The following is a 25,420-nucleotide window of genomic DNA, read 5'->3' as shown; positions in this document are numbered from 1 at the left end:
CATCCAAAAGCTTGTAGTCTTGTACCGTATCTTTTGTTGTTACTAGGAGGTGGCGATGCATGCGAGGTCATCTCTACCACCTAGGCCCTAGCAGTTACCATTACCAATGAGATGAGGAAATTGACATGTCATTGCGATAATTGCTAAGGAATTCATATTTTCTAGTGCTACGTTTCATATATGTCTCTAGCTTTGTCGTGTTTTTGGTCGACATATATCTCTAGCTTTGGGTCTTTTTGTTAACATGGGCTACTTCGTTTTTTGTTAGGCTAGCCTGAACAGGCTTTTTTGTGAATTGTGATTAAGGAAAGCTTAATTACGTTGAGCAAATTTATTGTTGTCATTCCTAATCTATGTAATGGGTTGAAACGAAGTTCTTCTCTTTAATGCACCTTTTTGTAAAAAAAAAATTGCTTGGGTACATATCTATAAAAGGAAAATGTTCGGTCTATTATTTAAAATATTTAGAAATAAATTGCAAATTATGAAAATGATTTTAAAAGATAAAATAGTCATTCAAGGGACAAAAAATACGGAACCCCTCAATTTTTAAATGAGTATTGCATAAATTATACCTCTTAAGAAACTATATATTTTCTTGAAGTAGCAATGGAAAGTCAAAATATTTGTTAAAACTCCAAATCATTTGCATCCACCACATGTAACAAGATTCCAATGCAGTAGAAAATTTCAAGCACAAAAAGAACAAATTGAAGAGTCTCCATTGTTGATTAGGCAATAGGAACCACCATAAACTCTATTAAGAAACTTCCTCCCTAATATCTGTTTTTCTAGAGATAGTTGTGTGAGCTCCATTCCTAAATCAATATAATACAGTATACATCCAAATTATGCTTCTGTGGAAATTTGAGAAATATGATTGGATGAGTATTTAAAACTCTTCACACGGTGAGTACATATAAATTAAATCTGATTTTATTTGAAATGATTATGTTTTCCCATTTACAATTTAAGCAAGAAAAACCAAAGGGAGTAAGTTGGTAGGTTGTTATAATCGCATTGAATAAGCATCAAATAAGTAGGTTTATATCCTGAACAAAGAGGGTAATGGTGAATAGACCTATGCACTTATTTAATGCAACAAAATTGATATTTTTATATAAAAAACAATATTATATTCTCCTTTCACATATAATAATGGGACTAATTAAGATCTTACCCGCAAGTACCTCATATCGGTTAAAAAAAATTCAAACCTCTTTTCAACTTATTCTTTCTGAGAAAGCTATACTAACAAGACAATGATATCAATAGATGAGAGGGATTTAATTGGCTCAGAAAAAAAGAAAACTAAGATCAAACTCACATATTGTCTAAGAGATACTAAAAGAAAAATTAAGCTTATTTTATGTAAGATTCATAGATATGAAAATCACATTAAAGGGGCAACTCCGCAAATGTTTATTTTAGACATTAGTGTTCAGCATTTTCTCTTGTGATAATATTTCTTGTGCCTCGATAATTTCTTGCATTCTTGCCTTATGAAGGACAATAATAATAAATTAATAATAATTAAAATTGGTTTACTATTTGTTGCAATATCTCCTCTCTCCTTTAAGATGAAAACTCGAGTGTGTTTGGTGTCACATTCAACTGACATATTTGGTTTTCCGACACAATTTTCCCAACAGATCAAAAGTTCTTGGATTAAGAAAAAATCATTCACTTCCAATCCAATGGATAAAAAAACCCACACTAAAAAGATCCAACAATTAATATTAAACAAAAGTATGATCAAATATGTCTCCTTTGTACATTCAAAAATGACTCATAACATGTTTGAATCATCTAACTTTTCCTTAGAAACAATTCTGGTGCCCACAAAATACTCAAAGAAGCTTCTTCCTGAAATTGATTTTGACTTTAGAATCAAATGTAGAAGGATTTCCAAACATGCTATCAGCGGTGTAAGAAAAAGTGAGGTCATTCATCTCTACCACCTAGCACTCATCAATGAGGCAATCACATGGTCATGCCATGTAATAAACTTGCTAGTTTCTAAAGTCTTTCTTCTACATCTATATTTCCTGCAGTAGCAATGAAAAGTGAAAAGTATTTCTCAGAAGTCCAAGACCTTTGCATCCACCATATGTAACAAAGGCTCCAAAGTACTAGGAGAAAATTTTCTGGCAAAAAGAAAACAAGCAGAAGAGTTTCCATTGTTGTATTGGCAATGGTGACCGGCACGAACTCGATTCAGAAACTCCTCTGAAATATCTGTTTTTCCAAAGGTAGCAGGGTGAGCTCCACCTCTGGACCAGTCCACCCAAGTAATGCTCCTATTTGCCAAGGCATTCCCTGCTTGAATGGTCAACATGGTAGGGAAATAGTGCTCATCCACATAACAAGCTGGTCTACAATATGTTTCAAACTTTGGATAAAATGTAGTGTCTTCAACAATGGTGATGGCAAGCTTTCTGTTTATTTCAAACCATTGTGAGCCTTTACGCCACTTTGTGATGTTCACCAGAGGGGCCATCTTCTCGTTATAGCGTCCTCTTCCGTATGGACCGGGATCATCAAATGCACCCATGAAACTGTATTTGGATTTCATTATGTATTGGTAAATGAAACTGAATTTATAAAGAGGGATGCATGACTCAGACAGCAGAATAAACCACTCATTGGAAATGTCAAGCAATGCATTAGCAAGTAGTCTTCGTTCAGCATCACACATGCTCATCCTTCCCCACTCAGAAACCTGCACAAGAAAACTATTGTTATAAATTGAAAGCCAGCATAGCCTTTCATGTATTTTCAACGTTTGGATGAAAGTAAGGCCCTCCAAAGCCCTTATGTTCGAGGTACACACCAAAACTAATCTCCAATAAATAGACTACCCCTAATCTTCTCTCCCTACCTGTTCATAGGGTGCGTTTGAGTACACAGATAAATTAAAGCGCTTGCTTATCATATAACCTTATTCTTAAGTGTTGAGAAAGTTATCATAAGCTAATTATAGAAGCTTATCAAAATAAGCTTTAAAAAACTTATAGATTAGTCATAAGTGATAGGGACTTAGGAAAAAAGGTTGGACATTTATGGAAGATATATACTACAAGGAACAAAAAAGCAACGATTAGTTAATACAATAGTTAGGAGTAGAGTTAGGCAGTCAGAAGGTTTGCTAAGGGGGAGAGGTAAAATACCAGACTTGTACAGGGAATAGGCATTTCGTTGGTTAATTCTTTGTACCTATCTCAAGTTTAGGTGTTAACGAGAAAACCCTTTGGGGGGGGGGGATTTTCTCTTTGATTAATTCCAGTAATACAGAAGCTATTTTTGGAAACAATTCTCTCTCTCTCTCTTCCTTTACTTTTCTCTTCTTAATTTCTGTGTTCTATCAATAAGCTATTAAGAGAAAAAATTAATACTAGTAACAAGTTGTTCCTCTCAAGATTTCAATAGCCAGAGATCTATCCCTCCAAAACCAATCTCCAACTAAATAGAATACGCCCTAATCTTCTCCCCCAACCTCTCCATAGCCTATCTCAGTCAAATTCTGTTACAATTCTAACTAACTACCACAAACTAACCCTAACTCCCTTAACTAACAGAAAACAGCCCACTGGGGGCTTATAGCTTACCTAACATTCACCAGCTAGTTAAAATAATTTGATCTTCCCGTTTGCTGCAGGTTTCTGTGCAATTGAATTTTGTGATCATTCTCAGCTCTAAGCTTCTAACCAAATCAGTGGGGACCCCAAGTTTTATGTCATCCTGCCAATGTGGAATGTTTGGTTAAATGAGTCACTTTAACAAGATGTCAGGTATATTAGCCTTTGAATCGTAATATGAAAAGCAGTGAAGTCACCCCTGAACCTTATTTGATATCTAAAACTAGTCTTATGTCTTCATCTAAGAATAAGTTTTTCGGAGAGTTATTCATTGACATAATATTGGAACCTCTGACCAGGTGATATGCACTTATGGAGTTATAACCTTTCCACTCCTATTCTGCATAATTAAGTTGAATATAAGCCTAGGATGGAGTGAGCCAGTGTATCGCCCACATTATAAGGTCAACTAGCTCTAGAAACTAATATTTTGCCATCACTTAATAGCTTAAACTTTAAGAAAAACTGGCCCATAACAAATCCCTGATTAAAAATATAAAATATGATGACCTCCTAAACATACTTTCCCATCTTCCTGTCAAATCCTAAATATGAGCATACCATCCATCAAGACTACATCTGAACGAGAACTACAAAAGACAACAGAATAAATAGTTAACAATTACCACCATACCTTTCCGAGGAGGAAGCTCAACCTTAACTAATGATTAATCTTATTTGATTCTTATCACATACTTCTGTCATGTCCTTATATAGAACTAGGTACACATAACTTTGGTCAGATCCCTGCTGGTTTCTATGCTCACATACATCCTACCAGCATCTTTATATTCTCAGTATAATTTAAAATTCTTCTAATCGCATTGCCATGACAAGATTACTAAAATTTTCTAACTCAAGCTTGTTAGAAACCAAAACTCACAGCATAGTAAACCAGCATATTTTGCATACCCTCCTCAGCCTCTTCCTTAGGTCCTTACCTAGGTCTAACAACCTGATGCACTGACCAAGTAGTAGCATCACCACTGGACAGAATTCAGAAAGTAAGATATAACCATATTAAGTGCAGAGATGCCATGATCAATGATACCAAAATTCTCATCAGAGCCTTAAAACAGGCATTAACATGGCCAAAGAAAAAAACATGAAAATATGAGGATAGTAGATGAACCATGTAAAACTACTAAACTAGCACCAATTAAGTATCCACAACTTCAGATCAAGGCAGTAAACTACAAGTGAAAAAATGAGCTTGTAGGCAGCATAAGATCTAAATCACCATACCTGACTAGGGATCTGCCTCTTATAAAAGACAGAAGAAGGAGGAAACTGAGCTTGATATGATGGCAGTGAATGAATATATACAGAATAATGCCTTTCATGCCCCTTCAGAAACCTCTCCCAAAGTGGTGCTAAGGGCAATGGTCCTTTTGTCAAGAACATGAAAGCAATCTTGGGAACTCTTTCAAAAGGGTAATCCTTGATCCGAGGAACAAAGGAAGCTCTCCAAAGCAATTCTTGGTCACTCATATTGTGGATCCATGTAGAAGGAGGGCTAATCCATTTTTCCAAACCACCCTGTCCCTCATTACATGGTTGAAACTGAAAACTTGAGCTGACTGTGGTGACAACACTCTCTATCCCAAAATGCTTAATAGTGTATATGCTGATCACAGAGAACACAACACACAGAGCAATAAACAGAACAAGTAGCCGCAATGGTCTTAAAGGCAAGCCTTTGGACTGGTTGGTTCTTTCCTTTCCTTCTTCAAGGGTCACAACCCTGGATTGCATCTTGCTCAAAACCCAAAACCAAAAGCAATCAAAGCAGAAAAGTGAAAAAAAAAATGAAAAAAAAAAAGAAATTCTTCTATGTCAAGTTGTCAACCACCCTCTACTCTGTGTCTAGGTAATGCAACTAAGATCTCTGATCATCAATGAATATAAGGGCATGAAATATATCACATGTGATTCAAAATTGAGCCATAATCACTAAAAAACTATAACAACCGCCATGGATCTAAAAATGGTGCTAAGGTGAGAAAAGTCAAATTTTGAACATGTGATGTAATGAAGAACGAGATTACAACACATGGGTATTAACAAAACTGAGTTTGGATTTTTTGTTTGTGGGATCTTACCAAATTGCTAGTTGATACAGGAGATGAGAAACAGTGAAATGGGAAGGGTCAGAGAGGAAGAAAAAGTGAAAATGTTAGTAGGCGTTGATTTTGGAGATAGATTGAGGGTGAATGAATTTGAGGAATCTGAATGGAAACACACGACAGCGGCTAAGGTTGTTTTTGTTGTTGTTGTTGTTGTTGAGCGTTGCCACCTTTTAGTCATGTTTGTGAGGACTTGGAATCTTCAAGGCGCTGCCTCTCAGTTTTTACCGGTTTACTGTGCTGTAAAATTGCAGTTATAGTATTATTTTAAGAAGGTAAAAAATAAGAGAAAATGATAGATTCACCATCTCTCATCCAATTGTTTTTTTTTTTTAGAAAATTACGTTTTGTAGTCGGGAACATTCACATTAAAGTGACTAATTCTTTTACTAGGAGTTAAAAAACTTGAACTTAGATTTTTTTTTAGCATCTCAAACTTAAGACCTTATATTAAATGGAATCAAGTATATACCATTTACACTAACTATCAATTGGTTTAAGCATCAATTTATTTTTGTTTTAATGAAAATTAAAAAATGTAACTATTTGGTCGACATAATGTATCAATTTTAAAAAAAGACATAATGTAATTGAATATTAAAGGTAAAACTTCATTACACTAACAATAATAAGTTTTTTTTTGAAACATACACTAACAATAAGTAATTACTTTATAAAATGTACCGTACAATATTACATTAATCAATTGTGTTGCTGTTACGGTATTACGTACTGTAAAATATTAATGAGTATTAACAATTATGTTATAACCGTATAAAACGTAAAAAGGTATAAATATTTAAAATTTTAATTCAATAATAATTTGTCAATATCCATTATGAGTAGGGAAAAAATATAAACATTGATAAAAAAAAAAACTGACAATTTTATTTGATTTCGTAATAAATTTAAGGAATAATTGATATTGATTTGATTTAATATGAAATTATGAATATATGTTTGAATCCTATTGTAATAGGAAATTAGGAATGAGCCTCTTTCTCTTTGGATCCTATGTGATCATTTCTAAGTTGGTTGTTGCTTTCCTACTTGAGAAATGAGAAGGATGTTCTCAAGATGCTATTTCAATAATAATTCTATTTTTCCTATCGAAAAATAAAAATATAATTTTATTAAAAGATAGCATGATTTAATAATAATAAAAAAGAATGTCTACCAAGGAGATCGTTAAGTCTCTTCACAACTCATTTGATGAAGGTAAAGATTTTAAGGTGTTTTTAAACATATAGAAATATGTTGAAATTTGAGGTTATGACTTATGACTAAGAGCTAGGTTTAAAAAGGTTGATTCTTTATTTGGCAAGCTTCCCATGAAGTCCTTCCCTCAGAGTGTTCTTCTGCTCACTCGGAGGGTGCTTCCCAACTTTGCTTGTGGTTTCTGAGGCAGTGCACTGCCTCCGTGATTGTGGTGTTGCCTAGCAAGTGTGGCTTGGCTGTGAAGTGCAACTATACTTGGCTAAGTTGTGGCTACGTCTAAGCTATGCGAGTGATTTTCTGCTATTTCCCAGGGCAGAGATAGGTGTATGCTACCTTTTCTACAACTACTTGGAAGAATTGGTGCTCTCACATTCTTGATGGGGAGCAGATGGTGGTGTCTCGTATTGTGTTGCATGCTTGGAGCTTTGGTTCAGGAGTTTCACCGGGCAGGGCTTAAGGCTTTTGGCGCCGCTCAGGCATGCATTCCTCCACTACATGGGTTGCCTGGCAGCAACCACCACCAAGAGGAGTGGGTGGTTATGAATTAAAATTCTTCCCCTTCCATCCCTTCCCCTCCTTTGAACCAAACACACCCTACCTAAATGTTAGATGTTTACCCTCAGTTTTATAGAAACCGGACTCAAGGGGAGTAGTAGTGGGGAAGGACAATATAGACGACCAGTTATTCTTGGCATGAATCATATATCACCTGCAGGCAAGGTATAGGACACGCAGGTAATCTAGATTGAAAAAAGACATTGAAACAACAAACATTTCAAAACATGGAAGTGCAAAGAAATTTCCATCGATAACTTACAACTGGAAGTTGTTATCCACTCAGAAATATACCAAGATTAACATGTAATGTTAAGGGGAATCCCACAAATTTTTTGCTTAATTTTGATGTACCCCAGAGCTCAAAACGCCTATCGAAAAGAGAACAGTCAATTTTATATACCGCGAAAATGCTCAATCAGAAAATAGTTCTCTCTACTTCACCACATCAAAAGTAGCTCGAACATTGGATATCATGACAGGGCACTCTCCCTTCTCATCATATTCGGCAAATTCTCCACTTGACAGGTCAACATCCTCAAACTTGGTTCCCTCCAGCTACAAAAAGTAAAACTTCCATTAAATAGAAAACAGGAAAAACATGCAGCAAATCTATCATGGCACAAATAGTTATTAGGAAAACCTGGTGCGCACCGGTCGCGGCACATATATGTCAAAAGCTACTATATAAAAGCTTCTTGGCTAATGTGGTTTCAAGGCTATACATGGTAGAAGAACGCACAACCAAACACACAGAAAACGTCAAGCAAGTGCATCAGAAGTGAACAGTGAAAATGTGAAGAAGCATCTACTCCTTAGACTTTGGCAAAGTTTTGATGATAACCACATCACCAACAAAAGAAGAAAAATAATGGAGATATCAAGCTTAAAGATGAAGACTTGTAATAGTTTAGAATTTCTTGATAATTTGGTACTAAAGATTCATCGTATATTAATTGTATCATCATATTTTGGATCATGTACATGGCTTGGTTGATCTGTAAATTCGTTTCCATTGCTGATTTTTTTAGTTTTCTTGACGTTTTTCTGATTTAGTAGTAGATTAACAGGAATGATATGTTGACACTGTTCTTGGTTACAAATTAGTGTGGAACGGTAACATGTTACCGAAAGAAGCTGTTTGAATTTACAGTTGTGATTTTAATTGTTGATTTTGTGTACCTAATTCACCCCCCCCCCCCCCCCCCCCTTCCTCTTAGGTTGCTAGTCTTAGGGTTTACAAAAATCAAGTGAGTAATCCTAGAACTAGAATGATCTCAATTCTCAACTCAAACCCATTAAATAGCAAATACAGTAGACAAAATAATGAGGAAGAAATATAGGAAGAAGGTAAAATATATATTACATATAAAGAAGAAAGCTGATACCTAATTCTAGAATATAGGTTTTCCACACCAGGAAAATCATCTAGTATAACTTTCACATTAAATTTGATCTAAAACGGAAGAGAGTAGCTATATATCTGGCAAGTCTCACCAAAATTTGGACTTACAAATGGTGAATTTTCCGGACATGATTTTCAGAACTGATACTGGGGAGAATATATATCTAGTTATCAACAATAAGCATCAAACCAGATCAAATGTGACATCCAACTGGAACAAGTAGTTAATACAAGTAAAAGACACATCCAATAGAGAAAAGAGAGTAATGAGCTATTTACATATTCAGGTTATATACAGCAACATTGAACATTCAGAGGAGATCAGAGTCATCAAAGATATGATACCAAAATGAATGAAACAAGGAAACTCACCGACTCAACTTTCCATCCACCAGTGAATACAAAATCTACTGGCTCATAGCCCCTGCAGTCGAATAACATCAGTGGGCTGTACTTCCCTGATTCACTAGTTTCGTGGGTCAGTGGTTTACCTCTGCCTACAACCATAGTGACAGTACCCTCCCTGCCACAAAATTTGCACTGCATACCAAAAGAGAGGGTATCAAGAAACCATCTGCCGCAGAAACATAGTTAGGAATGTCACACGAATGAAAATGTGGCTTATTGTTTAAACTAAAGCAGTAGAACCACATAACACTTCCTGAATCATTCATCCTATGACATAGATGGAAACACAAGCAGCATTAGACCAAACACAATTGAACTCTGATCAGTCTTCACTCTTTAAGTGTAAGTACGGATACAAAGTCCCAACTTAGATTAGTAAAAACCTAAACTCAGATAATTGCATGCAAATCATGAGCTGCATTTCATTTGTGTTTCTGCAATGAACTTATTCTACCTAGTTGAAAAAGAACTCAATGGAGCCATATAATAGGTCAAGTTTGCATATGATAAAATACATTGGGCAATATCGCCTTCGCTTTTCTCAACAATAAATACCCACAATCCAATCAAATAGATGAATATTATGAAAACTCAGAGAACTATGTACTTCCACTAGACTTATATTTAGGTGAATATTATTAATGGATAGCTAGAATTGCTGGTGAAAGGGTTACTTCTGAAAGCACATGATGCTAAACAATCCATGTAAGAAAAGTTTTTAAAATATAAATACAGGTGAGGAATCTCTAATCTATAAGAGTATACAATCAATTTAGTATCTAAAAGATAAGAGTGCCCACGGTAATAATATGTGTGCAACATCATAAACTCAGGGACTAGATTGTGTTTGGAAAACCGCAGGGTTTGGAGTAATTAAAAGGGCTTTCAACCCCAATCCAAAAATTATTTTCCTAGAGCTTTGGAATTCACGAATCGGAAAATGAAAGCACCTTCAGTTTTAATCCAAACATGCACTAATTTTTCTAACAAATTGCATATTTCAGAGACTTACAAAATAATTTTCATATTCTGAAAAATCAATGCTATCCACTAACTTGACTACTTACTCAAAGACCCCGTTCGAATACGAACTAAAGAACACTTATTGGAGCTTATCTACTAAAAAAAGCACTGAATAAGCTCTGATAAGTGCTCTTTGGCCCGCATCTAAATGTGCTAAAATTATAATAGAATTTACAAAGTTTATCCAGTTACTCAACAGGTAAACACTGGTTTCATTCCCCAAGCTTATCAAAATCTTTCATATTAGCCCCAATACTAAAAAAACACAAATAAAGGTCATCGGTCTATCTTTGGTGTGATCACAAAACTAAAAAGTAAAGACTTGTATGAAATTTTTTAGTGAATAAAAGCACTTTATTCATATTTTATCTTTTACTAGTAAATTTCTTTAATATAGAGACTTGTATGAAAAATTTTAGCAAGATTGGAGGTAAAAATAAAGGGTTTACTCTCTATTCAAGTGAATAATCTGTGAGTTTGATTAGGGAGGAAGAGATTGATTGATTACCTTTTGAATGAGATGGGTAGAACCCTTGCCAACTGGGAGTGGAACGGTGTCGTTCAAGACCACACAAGTTTCTCTCTGGCTCAGTTCCCCACATCTTCCACATTTCACCTAACGAATTCACAACAGAAAAAACCATAAACACCATCATCAACAGATGCAAAAATGAATGAAAGATTGGAAGGTTGAAGAGAAGAGAAAGAGAACCTTGAAAAGGTATGAGAAGTTGGGGTCATCGCAGCCACCTTGGGGTTGAAGATTCGTAAGGTTTTCAAGCTCAGCACTGATCATCAACATGTAATTCACCATTTTTGTTTGTTGTTGGTGTTGATCACAATCCACAACACAAACGTTGTCTCTTAGCTCACACTTTTGCTTTCGGTTTCGGGAACTTTAAGATTCGATTGGAATTTCGATGGATGGTTGAAACTTGAAATAGAGAAAATATAGAGAGACTTTACTCATAGATTTTCCTCTTTTTCTACAAAATAATATAGAAAAAAAAATATAGATTCTGTTTGAAAAAACAGCTTAATTAAGCTTATGATTATAAGCGCTTATTCATAAGCTATTTTAAAATTTGTATTAAAATAATAAATTAAAAATAAGTTATATATAAGCATAAATTCTTTTTCATTATAACTTATGAAAATAAGCTCAAAACAACTTATGATAGGTCATAAGTTGTTTTCATAAGCTCTCCAAACACTGATATAAGAGTATAAGAGTTTATGCTATCAAATGAGCTCAAATAAGTATTTTATTTTTGCTTCTTCCGAAATGAGAAAAAAAAATATTAAAAAACATTCAAACTGCATTTTTTTCTTATGCAAAGTACCCTCAAAGTTGATAACCGTGAGATTAATTTGTAATTTCAAGTTTAGTACGCTAAGCTGTAGGGATAGAAGTAGAACAGATTATGGAGGTGAATCTATTCCCTAATCTACATCATGTCCAGACCTGGCCGACTTAAGAAATAGGTAAGGCCAAAAACTTTTTTTAAAAACTTATTTAGTTAAAAATGTCTAACTTAGATCATTCATAAAACCGTATGAGTCTAATCAAACCGGTATATTTAAATAAATTATTTAAATATAATTAATTTAAATGTACTTATTATTTTTTACATTTTTTTTGAAACTGAATTATTTTTACATTGAACTTTTATTATAATATGTTAAAATTATATACTTGTTGACTTATATTTTAGGTATGTTAAAAAAAACTTATATTTTAAGTCTAAACATGATCTTTTTTGAAATTATGGTCTGACCTGATAATCTTTTTAAAGACATGTTTTTGTATTAAAACACTCAAGTAGACCGACAAAACTATATATAAACATGAAACAAATTTATATGCTAAAATTTGATGAAGACATCATTAAATGCAAACAAAAGATGGCATATGATTTGATTCATCGAAAATATCACCAAGTCCTAATGCACTATCTAATTTTAAAAAAAAATCAATTGGATATATGAGAATTTCTAATTTCTAAAAAAAATCTTGACCTTTCTCTTCTTGATTTATCAAAGAGCTCTATTTGTTACCTTTTATTATTGAGTGGAGAGGTGCATGGATGATTTTTATTGTTGGATGGAGAGGTGGTTGATACAAGAAGCATGCATTTGCAATTTTGCATGTTAAAGATGGGAGAAGTCATGATGTAAACAGAAGATGAATGACATTAGATGGTAACTCATGCAGAAATCGCTAGCCAACTCATAGTTATAATAAAGCAATGTCTATATAGTTCATGTTACCAATAATATCTTTGTCTTTCTCATATCAGTTCTGTAAGAAATCCTCAATTAGATTTTTGTTAAATTTTAATGGGAAGGACGTCACACTTTCAAGCCATGGGATTCAAAGTAATAATCTTCTTTCTCTTGGGGATGGCAGTTACAGTTTGCTGTAACAATGGTGGCTCCTTCTCAACACAGAAGGTTTTGGAAGTTGAGAGAAAAATAAAACATCTTAGAAGGCACTCCTTAAAAACAATCCAGGTAACCTTAATCACTTCTTGGGTTCCTGTAATTAACTCCATATACAGTGGACCATTACTCTACTCTCTCTGTTATTACCTAATTAGTCCATTAATCAATGAAAAACAAGTGGAAGTTATAATGTTGGTATTGTTTTTTAAACTATCACACTAGGTGCTTGGTGGTCCCTATAGAAACTTGACTAATTTTTATGTTAACAATATTTTTTTTCCTTTTCATCTGTAGAGTGAAGATGGGGATGTTATTGATTGCATAGAGATTAAAAAGCAACCGGGATTTGATCATCCTGCATTGAAAGATCACAAAATTCAGGTGATTAATCTTCTTTTGTTTAGATTCTATTGTGTACCATGCTTGATGCTTCAAACAATTGATTTTACTGCCAAAATCACTTTTAGGAAGAAACTTATGTAAATAACTTTTGATCTTACTCTAATTTGTGGCCCCCGGCATTTAGTGAAATCCTAAATTCTTGCGGTTAAGGAATCTAGGTTGTCCGATCAAGATCGGAAGGTCGTGATAGGCTCAACATTTGAACTGTCCGATTTTGATCGAATATCCCACTAAGTGAGTTTCAGACTTCTCCAATCCGGGAAATCCAAATTCAATTGATACTAGAAAGAAATGAAATCGCTCCAAACATGCTATTTTTTTGTTATAGCTACTGTAATCTGTTCTGAATTCAACTAACTCATGAATCTATATATATGTGTGTGTGTGTAATCAGATGGCTCCAACTTATAATTTAGCTAAGGAGGACATGGAAGAGGATAGTGCTAGTAGTAATACCAAGAATGGGAATATGATGAATTCACAAGCATGGCAGAAAAGTGGAACATGTCCAGAGGGAACAATACCTGTTCGGAGAATACGAAAGAGGGAGCTGCTCAAGGCTCATTCCATTGAAGAATTTGGAAGGAAGAAGCCAAACTTCTCTCGTAGACAAGTTGGTCAGCTGAACCGGAATCTTGATTCCTATGTTGCGCGACAAAACCATTCTGTAAGTCTCACCAATGGTATTGTACAGAATAATGTTATAGCATGTTTGGATCAGCTTTTATTTCCTCAGAATCAATAATGTATCCCACAAAAGAACCTTCTTCCCACACAATTGATTATAGTTTTAGAATCAATTTTTTACTCGATCTCTGTCCACAAATTTTCATAATACCCTGCCTATTTTTGTATCATAATATATGTGTAACTCACTTTTCCAAGTTTTTAAGCATTAATATCAACATGAGCATATTTTCTTGTGATTGGAACTACAAGCTCTTTTGCTTTGTTGATTTGATATTTGCCTCTGTGAATCAGAAGGCAATATTGTTCACTGAAGGGTACCGGTTCCTGGGAGGTAAAGGAGACATTAAAGTATGCTGGCCTACTGTTGAAAAGGACGACGAGTACAGCACTTCCCAGGTCTCTCTCTTAAATGGGGAAGCTTACAATGACTATGAGTTGGTTGAAGCCGGATGGATGGTGAGAACTAACTTCTCCTTCACTTCTTGACATCATGTTTCGATTGACTTCTCTTTCATTAGAATCAATTTTGACACAAAGAAATTACTCACAAAAACTTTTTCTCATAATTAGTTTTTTCCTTAAGACTTAATTGCAGAAATCTTATTTTTATGCATCACAGTGACCTTTTCTTATTACTTGAACATAAATTATTTGATGAGGATGACACTCTTGTGTGAAAAATGCATTCCAACTTAAAGCTCCATTTCCCGAATGCTTTAACTGCTTCATCCTTGAATCACAAGTTATATATTGTCCCTCGTGTTCAATGTTTGAACCTTTTTCAGCTTTAAACATGTCATGATCATGTCTGTGCTAAATAAACTTGATTCAGGTCAATCCAGGTGTGTATGGAGATAGGTCGACTCGGTTATTTGTATATTGGACGGTAAGTTTGCAATTACATCAAGATATCTTATAACACAAGCCTTCAATTTTTTTTGGGAAAACTTAGTAGGAAATAGTTTATGACTTAACCATAAGTTGTTTTGAACATTAGCTTACGAACAAATGCTTATTGTCCTAAACACTTAATTAAGTTTTTAATCAAATACATCCTAACATCTTGTTTGGGAATAAAGAGGTGGTAAGCAAATTTTGTGGCTAACTTGTATGTATATGCTAACATGCTGTTTAGATTTATTATCATTTTTTATTAACTTGTTCTGCTTTTTGGAGCCAAATGATTTTGTGGAACACCAATTTCTTTCTTTCTGCAGGCTGATGGTTCAAGGAAAACAGGTTGCTTTGATCTGACTTGTCCTGGGTTTATTCAGACTAGTAATGAAATTGCCTTGGGGGCAGCAATTTCTCCAATATCATTGCCGGGTGATCTTGGATACACAATAACTATTTCTATCTATAAGGTGAGATATTTATATTGAACTGGCTTACCCCATTGAGGCTATATTTAGTCTCATACTCCCATGCTAGGTGGATTGATAGTATTATTATAAAAATTCAAATAAAGAATGTGTTTAATATCAATAAGTGTCAGTCTATAGTGGTTGGCAAGTTAGATGTGAGGGATCATCTGTTGAAAGAGACGATCATGTTTTCTCAAACGAGTTTACATTTGTTAAAGAAAAAAATTGAAATTCTCAACCCATTTTTGTAAAGACTATTGGTACATTTAAAACGCTGTTATAAGTTAGACAATATAGCACCAACAAAGTATTGGTATAGTGATAGGTCCCAGCTAAATCCCCATAAGGATGAAGTCACAAGATTGAACTCTGCAAAAGTCATTTGTTGAGAGAGACATTTGTCAAATAACAAAAAAGGTTTGATAATACATAAATGTAATCATTATCGATTTTTCTTCTTTAATTTTTTCGTAGCTTGTAATTCCATTATACAGTGTATGCTTGAAAATTATTCTACAATTGATTCTCTTCTTTTATTTTTTCCCTAGCTTGAAATCCCTTTATTTAGTGTATGTTTGTTATTCTACGATTGATTCTAAAGCTATAATTTGAGGAGAAACTTATGTAAATAGTTTTTAGACTTTTTCTACCACAAACCAACAGAAACATAGTTTATAAGTCAAAAAAATGTTTGTCTGCAAACTAGTTTTAGCACTTAAAAAGAATATTGTATTTATAAAAACATGGTTACTTGTTGCTTCCAAGACTTCTGTGGACTTGATCTTTCTAGGTGGTGGCCTCGTGGATTTGGGTCTATACAAAGGGGTGTGCAGTGATTTTTCCTCTTGGGGCTTGTGACTTTTTTCTATGTTTGCTCTCTGTCTTTGTTTTATTTCAGTATGTCTCCCGAATTATGTTTTTGATCACACAGCTTCTCCACCTTATATTTCTTTTTCTCTTATTTTTTTTGTATGAATGGTTGAAACAACCATTGTGCTTCATTTTAATACAATTCTTTGGTTTATAAAAAAAAATGAATGACTAATTTTTAACATAACCTACTGCAAAACTTCCCTAGTTTCCAAGATTTAAATTTGATTATGAAAATAGATCAAACATCCAATTAATAGTTATTTTCATATGCTTTGTACACAGGACCCAGATACTAATAATTGGTGGATGCAATTTGGTGAGAAGAACATTGGTTATTGGCCAGCAGAGCTATTTGAATCAATACGTTACAATGCAGCATCAGTGGAGTGGGGTGGTGAAGTTTACAGCACAAGCATTGGGAAAACTCCTCACACTGGAACAGACATGGGTTGTGGAAGATTTGCTACTGATAAGTTAGAAGCGGCTTCAGTGACGAGGATTAGAATTCATGACAATTCTGCCATGTGGAAGTTCCCTGAATGGGTTTATGAATACTCAGATGAATATCGTTGTTATGATGTTTGGTACGTTGGAGATTACGTTGAAGATCCTCTGTTATATTTTGGAGGGCCTGGTAGAAACCCAATGTGCCCATAGAAGAGGGTTTTCTTGAATGATGATACCATTTCTTGGCTGTTTTATTTGAGAAATTTTGTGGGTTTTTGTTTAATTTCCAAAGTTATTTAGATGAAAATTTGGAAGTGCCTAAGTTTAGAAAATTACAGGTTTAATGGTTTGGTTGGTGGACAAGATAATGAGACATGATATGATATACTTTAATCATATCCTAAGGTGTGATTTGTTGTTTGATTTGTTTACAAATCTTTATTCTCTTAGACCATATACAATGGTTAAACAAAAAAATGTTTTGTTTACCCCTTTCCTACCTCACTTTTTCTCTTCCCAACACTCCACATCATCTTCTCTCTCTCCAATTCAACACTCTCTCAACAATTACCCACTCCAATGGTTTTACTTAACTCTCAACACCCTACCCCACCACTCACCACTCTCCCTACCCCACCACTTTTTTATTTCACAATTTTATTTAATTTTATATTTTTGTTTTTATAATTACATAAAATTACAATTATCGATTTAAATTAAATTAAAACAATAAACACTTAACAATTTAAATTTTTTTTAAATATAGATTATAATTTTTTTTTCTTAACTTAAAATGCAAGACAACAAACTAAGCATACAAGAATTTATAGAGGGTGAAAAACTTAGTTTTTTTCTGTGTCCAAATCAAACGAACCAAGTCTCTATTTATAGAGAAAAAAAATCATGAATTTTGGTATAATTTTTTTTTTCAGAAAATATTTTTTTTATGAAATAATTGAGTTCAAAAGATAAGGGTAAAAGAAATCCGGAGCCACGAATCAGAAGCTGACACGTGGCAAAGAAAAAAAAGGGTTTCTCTTTCCTGCAGACAAGGCACGTCACGCGCAGACACGCGCCTTGTCTGCGCGTGTCGTGCACGCGCCAGCGGTGGCCACTGGCCTCGCGCCACGTGGCGCACCGCAGGCTGTCCAACTTTGTTGAAAATGTTCAACATTTTTCCTCTCTCTCATCACTCTCAACAAACTTCAACAACCACTACAACCTATCAACAAAATTCAACAATTTTCAACACCCAATTCATCTATCCATTGTAAATGGTCTTGATTGTGAAGGACATCTTTCATGTGTTAAGCCCATAATAATATTTTGTAAAAATTATTAATACATTCAAACTTCTGATAAATTCAAACATAGTACAAATATATTAGTCAATTACGGTTTGACTGAAAAGAAAACAAAGTAATTTTTTTAGGGGAAAACAAAGTAGGAAAAATGTATAATAATATAAACTATTAATAATTTTATTTTTTAATGCATTCTTTAATGTGTTTGCTTTATTTACCGAAAAAAAATTTAATGTGTTTCCTTTATTTACCAAAAAGAAAATTAATGTGTTTCTTTTTAAAAGTTTTGACTTTATGACTTATTGTTAAATGAATAGTATAAAATGAAACAATGCGAGACACTCAGTCACATAAATAATTAGAGTTTAGAAGTGAAAATCTTGTAAAATGGCATTTTGCGTTTGTCAACATTTTCTCATCGGAATACTTGTTGTTTTAATTATGTCTTCAGGTAAGAAGAATGTAGTGTTTTTAATCTCTTGCGTTCTATTTTCAATATATAATTAACAAGCAAATTGGTGATTGAAACTTTTGGTTGTTCTGGGTGTTTCTTTAATTGGTGGTGGTGTTGTGTCATATTTGGTTTCTGTTCTTTGTTTGGCTTTTGGCTAAGGTTTTGGTGGGTGATTTTAGGGTTTTTTTTTTCTCTAGTGTTGTTGGCATGTTTCTGGGGCTTTTTATTGGCATTCCTCTGTGGGGTTTTGGTAGGTTGATTCTCATTTCCCTATGCGTTGTGTTCTCTTTAATTTAAAAATAGGCTTAGATAACATTTTGTCCTTGAAATTGTAAAGGGAATTAAATCTGGTCCCTGTAAAATTTTTGCATTAAATTGGGTCTCTAAAATTGTTTTTTTTAATCTAATTAAGTTCTTTTGCTCAATTTTGACCTGTCAACGGTCCAGTGGCAAGCCTAGTCAGCCAAGGACAGCCACGTGAACTTTTTCACATCAATTTTAGTCCATTGAAATATGTTTGAATCAATTTTAGTCTTTGTTCTTCCACCTTCATCTTCTTCCTCTTCCACCTTCTTCCTCTTCCTCCATAACTCAAATCGCATAAATTAAAAAGGAAGAACAAGGTGAATATGATGAACATATAGTTTTTTTAGGGTTTTGAATTTATGGGTTTAAGGATTTGAGTTATGGAGAAGAGGAAGAAGGTGGAAGAGGAAGGTGAAAAAACAGGGTCTAAAATTGATTAAAATATTTTTTAAGGGACTAAAATTGATGTGAAAAAGTTCACATGACCATCCTTAACTGACTAGACTTGCTACTGGACCGTCGACTGGTCAAAATTGAGCAAAATGACTTAATTAGATTAAAAAACTATTTTAGGGACCCAATTTAATGCAAAAATTTTACAAATACCAGATTTGGTTCCCTTTACAATTTCAAGGACAAAAGAGTATTTAAGCCTTAAAAATATACTATAATGAACTTAAAATTTCAAAATGAAGAAAATATATGCATAAAACTGTGAACTTTATTTTTGCTGCAGGTCTTGTAACAGGATCAGATCAATTTCACGGCTGCGTAGGCACATGCATTAATAAGGAAAGATGCGAAGAGATTTGTATTATTCAGGGACATATTACGGGTGATTGTGTCACATTTGGAGGACCTCCTTTATTGTGTTGTTGCAAATAGTAAATTATATATTTGTACCTCATAGTCGATGGAATTGATGATTAAAAATATATTTGAATAAAGCTTTGATTATGATTGAAATTCTGAAGAGTTTTTATAATAGACATTAATTTAATTTTACATACATGCAAATTTGAAATCAAACCGTTTACATTTTACATTATTTTGAAATATAAAAGTTTGAACACAAAATAATTAACTTAATGTCATCACAAAACATTATTATGTGAGATAAATTAAATATTCACAATAGACGAGATGTAATACTCATGTTGCACAGATTTATTAATATTTGAATGCACCTCTGTATCGCTCTTAGAGACGAAACAACAATATTGTCTCTTCGTGGATCCTGAATTCCATTTCGAAAGACCTCACGGCCAACATCATTTACTATTGCTTCAGAAATTTGGGGATACTTGAAGGAGAGGTATGAATAGAAGAATGGCCCAAGGGCTTTTGAGCTAAAAAGGAATCTGATGACTATGAGGCAAGGGAAATTGTATGTAAGTCAGTATTTTACTCAATTGAAAGGATTCTTGGAAGAATTGGCTGAATATAAGCTCTTACATACCTGTAATTGGCCTAAACCAACGACCCCAAACCATAAATTCGACCTGTCCATTTTGCCTACAAGAATTAGCGCAAACCTGACTGCCTAGGTGTCTACCCACCATACTTGACGTTGATTCGCCATAACAAAAGTTGATCGACCCTACCTGACACCCACCCGCTCAACTCGAAGAAGACTCGCTATAACATCTGTTTTCAAAAATACAATTCTGATTTTATTAGAAGTCCAAATATATTAATTATAATAAAGAAGGAATAGACTAAGCTCGAGAAAAGGACCATGAGGATAACAAAAATGAAAATCTCCAACCATCCACAGAAATACACAATCACTTAACCACCCTAAAAAATATAAACAAAAGAACCTCCCTGAACAAAATAGAAAAACCAACGGAAGCAAAACCAAAGACCTAAACTAGAACCAAAGACAACACCAAGAGCAATATCGTCACTATGGGCGGCCACCACTCCTTCATTTCTTATGCCAAGCTGCGGATAGCCACCTCGTCCCCACCAAGTACAACCCACAAGCTTGCCAATCATCCACGTCTTCTTGGCTCGCGTCCAGTAACGACCACCTGGAGCGCTCCCTGAATCCAGCAAAGCAGGGCGAACTGAGGGCATGATCGCACTCGAGGAGATACCTCCACCATCATCCGCAACCGAATCCACACAAGTCACCGATGACACATGACGGGGCTTACGATTTCTCTTGACCTTTTTTGGACGCCCTCTACTGCGAGGAAGTGAAGCAAAAGGAACATCAGGAACAATGGCATCTAAAGATGGCGCAACCAAACCAACCGCCACATCAAAGAGCTGATGTTGAGTGACCCCACCAATCCACCATCTTCAAATGAGACCTGACACTCAGGCCTAGAGGGAGAAAAACCAAGCACATCATCAGCAACACTTGTTAGAGTCCCACATTGGCTAGAGATGTGGCCAAGCAATTGCTTATATATGGTTGTGCAAATCTTAACTCTTGAGCTAGCTTTTGTGGTTGAGTTTAGGCCTCCTAATTTCTAATATGGTATCAGAGCCAATGGTTGTTTGACCATGGGCCTGAGCCCCTATCCTAGATCCATTTGTTGTGGAGACCTCCCATATTTGGGCCACCCGTTTCATTCCACGCTCTAGATGTTCTACACTGTGCGTGAGGGGGTGTGTTAGAGTCCCACATTGGCTAGAGATATGGCCAAGCAATTGCTTATATATGGTTGTGCAAACCTTAACTCTTGAGCTAGCTTTTGGGTTGAGTTAGACCTCCTTCAACACTAGGATGAACCGAGTAACATCCTTAGGCTCCCACATCAACTAACTCAGCTAGATGAAGAAGAAAACGAAGAGGTAGTTATATGTAGTGTGGATATATCAAAATTTAAACTCACTATGTCTTTTTTATAATTCGGAAAATATAACATTAAAATTTTAAATCAACATTTGTTATCTCTTAAATATATTTTCTTATGTCCTTGAATGATAGCTCAAGTGGTAAGAATTATGACACATATAGATTGAGTGAGAAAGGTCTTTTTTTTTTTTGAAACTGGAAAATTTATTAAAACGAGCTTAAGTAGCCATAGAGGCAGTTACATCAGAAACAACCAAACGAGCACAATCCGGCGGAACCTCCTCAATCCAAACACAATTGGGGTACTTTGAGGAGTTCTTAGCTAAGTGATCAGCTACAGAGTTACCGGATCGGCGGACAAAAGAAAAGCTAAAACTATGAAAGCGAGAAACCAAATCCTTACAATCTCTAAGAATTGAAACAAAATAAGAAGCACCATGTAATGGCTTATTCCAAGCGTCAAAAAGTTTGAGGCAATCCGTTTCCAAGACGATCTCCATGAAGAACAAATCAGCGGCAAGTGAAAGAGACCAACGGAAAGCCAAGGCTTCAACGATCAAAGGCGAGGGCGCATCAATGGGGAATGTCGTCGCCGCTGCCATAACCAGACCGTGTGCATTGCGACCCACACAACCGAATCCAGCAGCTTGATCTTCCTTCCATGATCCGTCGAAGTTCAGCTTGATGATGTCGTGCTGTGGTCGGATCCAAGCTGCCGGAAGAAACCGTTCACGAACAGGAGCTGCTGCACGCGGGGGCGCCACCATCATCTGCAATCGGGCCATCAGATCATCAACCTGCGGCTGTACCCCTTGGAACACACAACGGTTTCGAGCTTCCCAAATCACCCACAAAACCGAAACACACAAAGCTTCCAAGTTGCTGTCATGAAGCTCAAAAATCTGTTGCAAGAAATTCAAGACCATGCTAGTAGGTTGCACCCGCAAGCCACCCACCATCGCGAACCACCAACGACCTGAAACTGGGCACTGGAGAAGCACATGATCAATCGTTTCAGGAGTATCATGGCAAAAAGGACAGCTTGCGTCCACATCAACACCACGGATTTGCAACAATTTCCTCACTGGTAAAATGCCTCTCACAGCCCTCCAAGCAACCTCCTTGCACCGAGGCAAAGCTTGGACATGCCACAGAGATTTCCAGAACTTAACAGGAGCAATATGTGCACTAAAAGAAGACGCTGCGCGATAAATCTTCCGCTTCCTAATAAAACCATAACCTGACTTCGTCGTATACAAACCATCAACCGTATGGGGCCAATACAGCTCATCATTCTTAGCTGTCAACGCAAGGGGAATTTGGAGAATCAATTTTGCTATTGGAGGCCAAAAAATCATCTCCACCAAATCCCTATTCCACACCTGTGTGCCAGGTAAAAGCAACTGCGAAACCATAGTCAAGTTTGCACTCTGGGCAAGGTCTTCCCTACAGATAAGCGGAGAATCATCCGGAAGCCATTTGTCATGCCATATATCAATGTTTTTCCCATCGCCAACCTTCCAACGAGCCCCTTCCTCAAACACCCATTTAGTGCGAAAGATACTAGTCCAAGCATAGCTAGGACGACTACCTTTCTTTGCAGCACAAATAGATGATTGAGGGAAGTACACAGACTTAAACAATATGCCAAGCAAAGTATCTGGTTGCCTTTGGAGGCGCCACCAATTTTTTCCAACAAGAGCAATATTAAAAGCTTTGAAATCCCTAAAACCCACACCACCATCAAACTTTGAGCGACACAAACCCACTTAAGCCAGTGAATACTCCGTTTGGAAGCATTTCCACTCCAATAAAACTTGCTAATCATCCGCTCTATGTCTGCACATAAACCATCAGGAAGCATAAAACAAGACATCACATAAGAAGGAATGGCTTGGGCCACAGCCTTCACCATAACCTCCCTACCCATTCTGGAGAGAGAGCTCTCCTTCCAACCCTTTAGTTTTTTCCAAACCCGTTCCTTAACAAAATTAAATATTTGAGTCTTAGACTTACCAATAATAGTAGGAAGCCCCAAATACTTATCATAGCTTTCCACCGCCTTTACATTCAAAAGCCTTTTGAGCTGATCGAAGCGGGAACTAGGCACATTTCGGCTACAAGAAAGCATTGATTTGTCAAGGTTAATGACCTGCCCTGAAACCTTTTCATAAGAAGCAAGCACTTGTTGAACAGAATTCGCTTCCTCCAAGGTTGCTTTCGCAAATATAACACTGTCATCTGCAAAAAGAAGATGTGAGATCACAGGAGCATTACGGGCAATTTTAATGCCAGAAAGGGTAGAGCGTGCTATTTCCCTCTGAATCAAGGCAGAGAACACCACACAAAATGAATAAATATGGGGAAAGAGGATCCCCCTGGCAGAGTCCTCTCCCCGGATCAAAAGGCATTTGTGGATTGCCATACAACATAACCTGAAAGCGAATAGTGGTGACACAACTCATAATAAGTCTCACCCAAGAAAGAGGGAAGCCCATATGGGTCATCACACTCTGTAAAAATGGCCATTCGACCCTATCATAGGCTTTTGACATATCAAGCTTTAGAGCCATATGGCCATTCCGGCCCGAGCATTTTTTCTTCATAAAGTGAAAGCATTCATAGGCAATCAAAGCATTATCTGTTATAAGACGCCCAGGCACAAAGGCACTTTGAGGTCCATTAATAACATCAGGCAAAATAAGCTTCAAACGATTTGCAATTGTCTTTGTAATTAATTTAAATAAGACATTGCACAAACTAATAGGCCTGAATTGATTCGCATGCATAGGCTTTTTAATCTTAGGAATTAAAACAATCAGGGTCTGGTTAATGTTACCTGGAGAGACATGTCCGCTTAGGACCTGAAGGCAGAAGTGTGCCACATCATCACCCACAATGTGCCAGAACTTCTGAAAGAAGAGAGCAGGGAGACCATCAACTCCAGGAGCTTTGTTTGGATACATTTGAAATAAGGCTTCCTCCACATCTTCCCTTGTGAAAGGGGCAAGCAAATAGTTAGCCATTGCCGGTGACACGCGCCCCGCCACCAGACCCGTAGCCTCTTCAATCTCAGAGGGGCTAGAGGTAGTAAACAACTCCACAAAATATTCAGTGAGTACCCTGGATATGTTAGGATCATCAATCCACCTGGTACCCCTATCATCTGCAATCTCATCAATAGTATTCCGCTTCCTACGCTGAGAGGCCTTCTGGTGAAAGAATCTTGTATTTTGATCACCATGCTTCAGCCAAAGTGCCCTAGAGCGTTGGGCCCATAAAATCTCTTCTTGCTCAAGAAGCAAATCAAGGTCTTTTTCCACCTCACGCATTTCATTGACCACTTGTTCATTCTGAACCTTACTCTGTAAATCCTGTAATTTTTTCTTTTTATCAGCTACTTTCTTAGGAATATCGCCAAACCGCTCCCGGCCCCAACTGTCAAGAACTGACCCCACCTCAGCAAGCTTCTGACCCATACCAGCCTGAGAGGTTGACCAGGACTATACAATAACCGCTGCACACTCATCACTGTGATCCAGCCAAACTTCTTCAAAACGGAACATGTGTGTCCTCTTCTGCTTCTCCCCTCGTGGCCGAGGATAACATGCAACTAAGATTGGGTTATGATCATACTTGTGCCTAGCCAAGTGAGACACATCAACCACGGGCCACATAGCTCTCCAACTGTCATTAATAAGTGTATAGTCCAAGCGCTCCTGAATAGTATGGGGCTCTTGGCGCTTATTTGACCAAGTAAACCGAAAACCGCGAAAACCTGCATCAGAAACACCACACATAGAAAGAATATGGTTAGTAGCTTGGAGGCGGCGAACATTTACCGGTCCACCCCCTTGTTTCTCCTCCGGGTTCAAAATGTCATTAAAATCACCCAAGGAACCGAAGGATCCTGGGGCTTAAGTCTAGAAATCAGCTCCCATGTCCGGTGT

At 36.1% G+C, this 25,420-nt stretch overlaps 5 protein-coding genes across 5 annotated transcripts; 2 read left to right on the top strand and 3 right to left on the bottom strand.

Annotated features, from left to right (window-relative positions):
• Positions 1 to 1,717: 1,717 nt before the first annotated feature.
• On the bottom strand, positions 1,718 to 5,934 carry LOC130718467 (glycosyltransferase BC10). The gene is made up of 2 exons (XM_057569062.1): positions 4,884 to 5,934; positions 1,718 to 2,722 (listed from the first exon to the last, which is right to left on the bottom strand). The coding sequence occupies exons 1-2, from the start codon at positions 5,391 to 5,393 to the stop codon at positions 2,081 to 2,083; spliced, it is 1,152 nt and encodes a 383-aa protein (XP_057425045.1). The 5' UTR covers positions 5,394 to 5,934; the 3' UTR covers positions 1,718 to 2,080.
• A 1,837-nt stretch (positions 5,935 to 7,771) lies between these two features.
• Positions 7,772 to 11,309, bottom strand: LOC130720528 (uncharacterized). Its single transcript, XM_057571176.1, has 4 exons — positions 11,086 to 11,309; positions 10,882 to 10,989; positions 9,315 to 9,482; positions 7,772 to 8,095 (listed from the first exon to the last, which is right to left on the bottom strand). The coding sequence occupies exons 1-4, from the start codon at positions 11,185 to 11,187 to the stop codon at positions 7,973 to 7,975; spliced, it is 501 nt and encodes a 166-aa protein (XP_057427159.1). The 5' UTR covers positions 11,188 to 11,309; the 3' UTR covers positions 7,772 to 7,972.
• Positions 11,310 to 12,776: 1,467 nt separating this feature from the next.
• LOC130718991 (uncharacterized) lies at positions 12,777 to 15,292 on the top strand. Its single transcript, XM_057569643.1, has 6 exons — positions 12,777 to 12,887; positions 13,113 to 13,199; positions 13,615 to 13,887; positions 14,202 to 14,366; positions 14,743 to 14,796; positions 15,128 to 15,292. The coding sequence occupies exons 1-6, from the start codon at positions 12,777 to 12,779 to the stop codon at positions 15,290 to 15,292; spliced, it is 855 nt and encodes a 284-aa protein (XP_057425626.1).
• Positions 15,293 to 16,140: 848 nt separating this feature from the next.
• LOC130716690 (uncharacterized) lies at positions 16,141 to 16,989 on the top strand. Its single transcript, XM_057566692.1, has one exon. It carries the CDS (start codon positions 16,415 to 16,417, stop codon positions 16,802 to 16,804), a length of 390 nt encoding a protein of 129 aa, XP_057422675.1. The 5' UTR covers positions 16,141 to 16,414; the 3' UTR covers positions 16,805 to 16,989.
• Positions 16,990 to 20,458: 3,469 nt separating this feature from the next.
• On the bottom strand, positions 20,459 to 24,949 carry LOC130718990 (uncharacterized). Its single transcript, XM_057569642.1, has 4 exons — positions 23,906 to 24,949; positions 23,288 to 23,790; positions 21,713 to 23,195; positions 20,459 to 20,935 (listed from the first exon to the last, which is right to left on the bottom strand). The coding sequence occupies exons 1-4, from the start codon at positions 24,947 to 24,949 to the stop codon at positions 20,459 to 20,461; spliced, it is 3,507 nt and encodes a 1,168-aa protein (XP_057425625.1).
• Positions 24,950 to 25,420: the final 471 nt, after the last annotated feature.

This window comes from Lotus japonicus, chromosome 5, assembly GCF_012489685.1.
Source record: "Lotus japonicus ecotype B-129 chromosome 5, LjGifu_v1.2".
NCBI lineage: Eukaryota > Viridiplantae > Streptophyta > Magnoliopsida > Fabales > Fabaceae > Lotus > Lotus japonicus.
The sequence above is the reverse complement of the archived record's forward strand: the minus strand, read 5'-3'. Positions and strand labels throughout refer to the sequence as shown.